The sequence below is a fragment of the Nelumbo nucifera genome, chromosome 2 (assembly GCF_055504915.1).
Source record: "Nelumbo nucifera cultivar China Antique chromosome 2, China Antique-T2T, whole genome shotgun sequence".
Classification (NCBI taxonomy): Eukaryota; Viridiplantae; Streptophyta; class Magnoliopsida; order Proteales; family Nelumbonaceae; genus Nelumbo; species Nelumbo nucifera.
Genome location: NC_142650.1, coordinates 105,274,356 through 105,281,441, shown reverse-complemented (window position 1 = coordinate 105,281,441; position 7,086 = coordinate 105,274,356). Strand labels below are relative to the sequence as shown.

The following is a 7,086-nucleotide window of genomic DNA, read 5'->3' as shown; positions in this document are numbered from 1 at the left end:
ACATCTGCACGAACTGTGCTCAACTCTTGATCATCCCTGGCGCGAGGTTCCTGTACCATGTGCGATCTACTCCTTTGAAGGTCGTAGAGAAGGCAACGCACATGCAAGATTTGTCAGCCCCAGCTAGGTGCATCTGGGACTAGAAGGAGTCTACATGATCATTTGGGTCGAATGACTCGTCATACTTATCTAGCGGAGGTACTTTGAAGTTCTTCGACATCGGGGTCGCCAAGAGCTCGGAGGACAAAGGAGATGATACGGAGAGGAGGGGAGCGATCTTCGTGGCTTCCAAGCTCGCCTCCTCTTTACCTTTAGGCTGCTCGAGCTGACTGGGTCCAATGATCTGGCTTGGAGCTATTGCTTAACGTGCCTTAGGATGCCTCCTTTGTTGCTTCTTGACTGGCTCTGCATTGATGTTGCTGACCTCAAAGTTGTCGGGCAATGTCCTGGCATGGAGTGGCTCGGACTGCTGATGCTGGCTGCTGTGGACAGAGGAGCCTCGTTTGGAGTCCACGGCCAGAACCCCGAACCGGTTCCCTACAAGCGAACCTTCAAGTTGTGAGGGCCGAGTTGAAGTAGCTCTGGCGGGCTGAGTATCTCCCGACCAGTTCACTTGCTGCGAGGCGGGAGGAGTAACTTGCCTTTCCCTCCTGCCGCGGGACGAAACCTGGCTCCTGAGAGGATTTTTGATCTGGGAAGTCTCTCCCCGACGAGGAGGGCAATTGTTCTGATGGTGAGACTTGTTCTGCTGTGTTTCCGGATGCCGAGGTGGAACCAGCTGTTGATTCTGCTGCAGGGGTGGGAACTGCTGCTGGTAGATGTGGTGCAAAACCTGTTGTTGGTAATGCTGAAATTGCTGGACCTATTGCATTTGGGATTGAATATCCCGCACGCAATGTACTAGGTCATCAAGCTGATTCTGTCCGACTCCAGGGGAACCAAAGTTGGTTCAGCAAAAGTCACACCATTACAGGAGGAAGTGGGGCGTTCACAGGCATAGTTGCTTGAGGCATAGTCAGTGTAGGGATCCCACCCGCGGAGAGCGGTATGGTAAACTGACCAATGCACACAATCGGGATCTAAGGTTGCCCCCCAGAGACGTTCATTTCTCCGTTCTGTCTGGCATTGCTAGAGGATGCCATTGATTCTGAGTTTGAGATTTTTGGTGGAAAGAGGCTTCTAGTAGCTCTTCCCACAGACGACACCAATTGATTGAGTGCGATCTGGCTGCTCCTAGCTGGAGGTGACTTGGCTTCCAGACGGACGACGGACTGAACCTGCAAGGATATCAAAGAACCCCGGGATGCTAACCCGGCGAGGTCGCTCCGATGCTTAAGTTAGTAGGCTAGTAGCGAGCTAAAATTGCTTGAAAATGAGAGAGCTTGAGAGCAAGAAATCACGCATACCTTGCACCCCTAGGGGGTGGAGCCTTTATATAATAGAGTCCTCGCGAGTTTCGCGGAGTAGTTCCGGAATCCTTATCACGATGAGATCCGTTTTCACGATAATGGGAGATAGTGCTGCCAACAGATAGGGCTTATCGAGTCCGCCCAAATCGGTCGGGGGAGATAAGGCTAGCTGTTACGCGGTGTGATCCCGTGAAGTCTGGGAACCGTCAGAGGGATTTTCGGGATCCTTAGTGGCACGTTGGTATCCCTGAGCTGACGTCTTTAAGTCCCGAGTTGGACTGAGTGTTGAAGTGCCTTGGGATCGAAGTGTTCATGTCGCAATCTGGTACCGTGGCGATCTTATTTCGGGGTGACCCTATCTCAATGTCACTTTAGCCCGAGACTGCTATACTGCGGGCTGGTCATGCTGAGCTGTCATCTGTTAGCCAAGTCATATCCACGTGTCCCCCTGTTATGAGGTCAGGCCAAATCACCCTTGATCAATGGGTTTCAGGTTTAATGTTAAAGGTGGCCTGATTTTTTGGTAGTTGCTTGCTTATGCTTGGGCACAACCCATCTTTTGCGTTGTTCTTTTGTGTTGGCATTTGAGTCTTGGACCACTTATATACATTGGGCTTGAATTTGATCCTCACAAAATACACCTCACACCAACCTCACAACACAAGGTGGGTATGTATTGTAAACATCATCCCATGAAAGATAAGATACAAATTGGGGAGATATTACCAATGCACAACTGAAAGCATTGTGAGATTAGTGTGAGGCAAGCTTTGTGACAAACAAATTCGGATTTGTATAAATTTATATGTTTTAATTTTAAATAATTTTATCTTACCTTTTTAAAAAATACGCAATTATTAATTGACTCAATTCATATGGGTTGACCGACTGATTGGACATTGGCAACTCTATCATCCGCTCAACTTGGGAAAAGTGGGATTGGATCTCAGTCTACATTACGATCTACAATTCAGCAGTAGACTTTATTTACGGTTCACGAGCAATTAAGGCTATGTTTGAAAAGTAAGAAAAATATATATAAAATTTGTAAAAAATTTTCTTACTTTTGGCTTTCGTTTCTTACTTTCTCCTTCAAACCAAACACAATCTAAGACAATGTCAACATTGATGATGATTTCCCCTCTTTTCTTGAATAAGATTCTAGTGGTCCAAATTGGAATCGGTAGCTGGATGTCACTACCAATCTTACAAGACATTAAGTGCCCCTTGAGACCTGGAGTAAATGAAAATTGTTGCCAGAAATATCTTTACCAGGTAGGTTCCAACACATCAACACCCCATGTCAATGTAAAGTGGTACATAGATATTGTATGTCAGCATCTCTCAAATAAAATATCTTTAGTCATTTCCAAGATTTTATCCTGCTCACTTGCTCAATGACTCGTGTGAGAGGGAGAATGTCAGATTGCCTTAGTTTGAGAAGAGTGCAAATATAAATATATAAATACAAGGTTTAGAAATACTGTATTTAAGATTTTGCACCTTATGGAAGAGTACAAATATAGAGTGCATTTGTGCCCTTCCCAAACACGACAAATTTACATTAATTTTTGTTTGTTTTCCCTGAAGATATGCCCAATTTTGTCTTCATGTCCTTTTTATCAAGGGTTTCATGTGTGGAGTCAAGAATCAAATAATTGCACTAGTTTGATTTTTACCACTAGCTTTCCTCAGTTTGGGATAGGGAGTTCGTTCCAAGTTTTGTTTATTCACTATCTTCATTGTCAAGTTATACTTGCTAATTAATATGTAGCACAAATTTGTTTTCTGTAGAAGAAAAACTTGTATGTCCCTGTACTGGAATCCTTCTGTGTTTTGTTTCTGAATTATAATAATAGTTGGTGAAATCTAACAATGATAAATGTCTTCTATTAAAAGCCTTGTAACCTAATTAAGGGTCAACAGAAACCTAACAATGATAAAAGCTATACTTACTTGATAGAAAGTTGATAACTCAATTGCCACAGTAAACAAAACATACAGTTGGTATAGAAACAAATCCAACTTGTGAAAAAAAAAATACAGGACTCATTGGACACAGAAACAGAGAACTACCTTAATTTTGAAGGAATGAGTTAAAGGGAGACGGGGATGGAGGCACTGGAACTTCAACAACTCCTTCTAGCATCTGTGTGACCTTCCTCATGGTGGGTCTCACTGATGGCTCTTCTTGTATACACCAGATTGCCACCCTTAGCAATCTGTCTAAAGTACTTATGTCACTCATTGCCTCCATATCATTCTGTAATAGATCATCTAGTTTGCCTTGACAATAGCAATCGTAAGCCAAATCTGTCAGGATTTCTCCATTGTTGTCCTCTAGAATTTCCACTGGAACGTTCTTCCTACAACAGATGATCTCTAGCAACAAGACCCCAAAACTATATACATCCACCTTCGAGGTGACTGGCATGCTCCTGAACCACTCTGGTGCCACATACCCTTTAGTTCCCCTAATGGCTGTTTGAGTTCTACTCTGATCAGTCATCAAAAGCTTTGCCAACCCAAAATCTGCAATCTTTGCAGTATAGCAATCATCCAGAAGTATGTTTTGAGGCTTCACATCACAATGGATGATCTGGGTGCTGCACTCTTCATGCAAGTACAGAAGCCCTCTTGCAATGCCAAAGGCTATCTGGATTCTCTGGTTCCACACAGGCTTTGGAGCTTGGAAAAGGAAGCTTGCTAAGGTGCTGCTCATGAACTCATACACAAGAAGCCGATGCTGCCCCTCGTCGCAGAATCCGAGCAATTGGACTAGATTCTTGTGATGGGTCTGGCCGATGACGCCCAATTCAGTTCTGAACTCCTTCTCTCGTTCTTGAACCACTCTGTCTAACTTCTTTACTGCAACCAATTTCCTAGCACCTAATTCGAGCACCCCTTTGTAAACAATTGCAAAAGCTCCCCTGCCCAGCTCTTCCCTGAATTGATTTGTAGCTTCTTCCAGATCTTTGTAAGTAAAAGAGCAGAGCTTTCCTCCTACAGAACTTCTTTCATATTTAACTTTATTCGCCTTTTTCAGTTTCTTATGATAAGCTAGGAAAACAAACAGGCAAATCCCACCACTGAACAAGAAGTTAACAAAGACAGAACCACCCAAAAGCAGTGACAGAACGACGATCAAAATCTTTCTTTTCTCATCTTTCTTTGCTGGACGACTGTCTACTCTCACTTTGAGGAAAGCCTTTCCATTGACATTTACACTGCTGTTTGCCATTCCGTTTGAAAGCGGTAGCCTTTTCTTCCAGCAGGTTTCATCTCGGAAAATTGCAGCTGCACACTGGCAATCTTCCAAGCAGTTGCTTTGACATTCACCTTCGGTATAAGGTTGAAGCTGTTCGTAGTCAGATTGGGGCCAATCTGTATTAACCAACTCCTCAAACCCATAAACATCATCCGAATATCCCGGTTCATCTCTGTTGCAGCTCTGTATATGATCTGGGACACAACTGCTGAATATGTTACTTAGATCTTCTTTGGAATATTGAGGTGGGCAGTAACAAGTAGGCCTATTTTCTGCAGTCAGATTGCAAATGTTGTTGAATCCACAGGTTCCGCTGCCCAATTTACTCCGACTGGCCAGACAAATATTACCAGGAAGGTGCCACACCATGGACCAGTTCTGGCTGCCATTGGAGTTCTTGGGGTGAATGTACTGTGCGAAAACTCCATCAAAATCGAGCGTTGCTCTGTAATAATAGTTCCTGCGCTGAGGGAAGTCGTTAAGATTTAGACCCTTTATGCTCCCATTTCTTCTGAGGATGTAAATGTGCCCCGTTTCATTAAAGAGCACTCGATAGCCGGATTCACTTGCGTTAGCCTCGAAGGTGTTACTGACGAAGTAAGCATCATATGCAAATGTCCCTGGAATTCCGACAGTATTGAGCACGGCATTTCCATCTTGGAGCTGCCGGAATTGGAACCGTCCCGTCGAGTAGTTGGTCTCCGTTAGTCGAGAAGAAACAACGCCGTTCACTTCCAGCACCTGTGTCGGCAAGAGGGTGTCACTGGGATGCTTGAAAGTCTCCCATATGTAATCAGAATTATTATCAGTGCTGCCGACAAGGACGAAGTTGCCGGTGTCCAGCATCGCACCATAAGCCACCGCGCCATTGATGGGGTCAGACTTCCATATTTCTTGGCCTCGAGGATCGCTTAGCTGCAACACGCCATCGTTTGTAAGCTGAACGGTTGAACTTCTCGGGGCTGGGGTATTTCCGTTTGCATACCAAGCTATGGTTTTATCTGGTATTTTGTCGAACCAGATAGCAAGCAAGAAGAGGTCGGTGTTGTCAAGCCGGCGAAACCCGAATGCAAAGTCTCCGGAAGGAGAAGGCCAAGAAGTGTTGTCATCACCGGCGGTAAGAGATTTGCCCAAAGTTACGTTACTGTAGGCTTGAGCTATGGTATCATGTGGTAAAAGAAGCAGCAGCAGTAAGAGGGTTGCAATATGAAGAATTGCAGAATCCATTGGAAGCGCCATTTGGTACAAGCTAGTCTACAGGCTACTCGATTAATAAATGGGAAGCTTATAACGGGAGGAGCTTGGAAGTTGGATTGGAGAGAGAGACAAATCAACTGACCGCTTCTCGGTTTCTGTACCGTAGTCGAGTAAAACTTCGAGGAAGAAGCCTACAGACAAAAACCCTGTTGATTAATCGTTGGTTTCTTGTCGAAATTCGTAGGTAAGACCTAAGAGACGTAGAGTAAAGCTCGGTTTTTCATACTAGTTGTACTAGTTTCTAACATTAATGCCCAGTCTGGTCACAATTTAGGTCTAAACTTCCAATTGGACGTCACCGTTCCTTCAATGAAATGTAGGCAGTCGGGGGCCAACTCAAACGAACCTATCCCATCCGTGAGCGATCCATCTTTTGCAGCTCAATTATACATCTCTCCCCTTTGTAGATTTACCTGAGTTCTTTTGCTTGTAGTTAAATTTGATTTCTGGGCAAGAGTTACCACGTCTTGTGTAGGAGGTTTGCAAATAATTTTTCAAACATGATCGTAAAATATTAAAATATTTTTAAGTTTAATATCAAAATACCTTTGAATATTTCCTAAATTTTCATAATTCTATTTTTAAAATGCACTTGAAATTTATATATTTTTAGATAAAAAAAAAAAAGAAATTAGAGATTCCCCATCATTCCCTTCAACCCATCCTGCCACTAGAGACGGGATAGAGGATTTTGGCTATGAGGTGGTGACGGGGAAGAGGTGCCCCACCCTGAATCCGCCCATTGCCATTTCTCATCTCATCTCATATCATCGTTCCTAAATTAAATATTTTCCTGAAAATGGTAAAAGATGAAATGTAATTCACTGTATTCATTTACATGAGATGAACAACATGGGTAGGAATAAAAGATGGGATAGTCTGTGTCACGCTTCTTCTGATCAAAATGGTCGTTAGAAATTTCTAACCATCATCCTCCAACGGAATTGGACTATATGCGTCCAAATAATCTAATATCATAATTTTGGCCACAGATTTCCAGGTCAGTGGTTTGACTGTTTAGGTTGAACGATTCAAACAGTTGAATTACTTCTAGACTTTATATGAGAATATCATGTTGAATCATTAATATATATACATATTATTAGTCTATCAGCCCCAGCATCCAACTCAAATAATTGGATTTTGATGTTA

General features: G+C 43.3%; 1 protein-coding gene across 1 annotated transcript; it reads right to left on the bottom strand.

Annotated features, from left to right (window-relative positions):
• Positions 1-3,239: 3,239 nt before the first annotated feature.
• Positions 3,240-6,467, bottom strand: LOC104603517 (G-type lectin S-receptor-like serine/threonine-protein kinase LECRK4). The gene has a single exon (XM_010267571.2). It carries the CDS (start codon positions 5,914-5,916, stop codon positions 3,487-3,489), a length of 2,430 nt encoding a protein of 809 aa, XP_010265873.1. The 5' UTR covers positions 5,917-6,467; the 3' UTR covers positions 3,240-3,486.
• Positions 6,468-7,086: the final 619 nt, after the last annotated feature.

Coding starts and splice junctions, on each gene's coding strand:
- LOC104603517 (XM_010267571.2), bottom strand. CDS start 5,916: ATGGCGCTTCCAATGGATTCTGCAATTCTTCATATTGCAACCCTCTTA.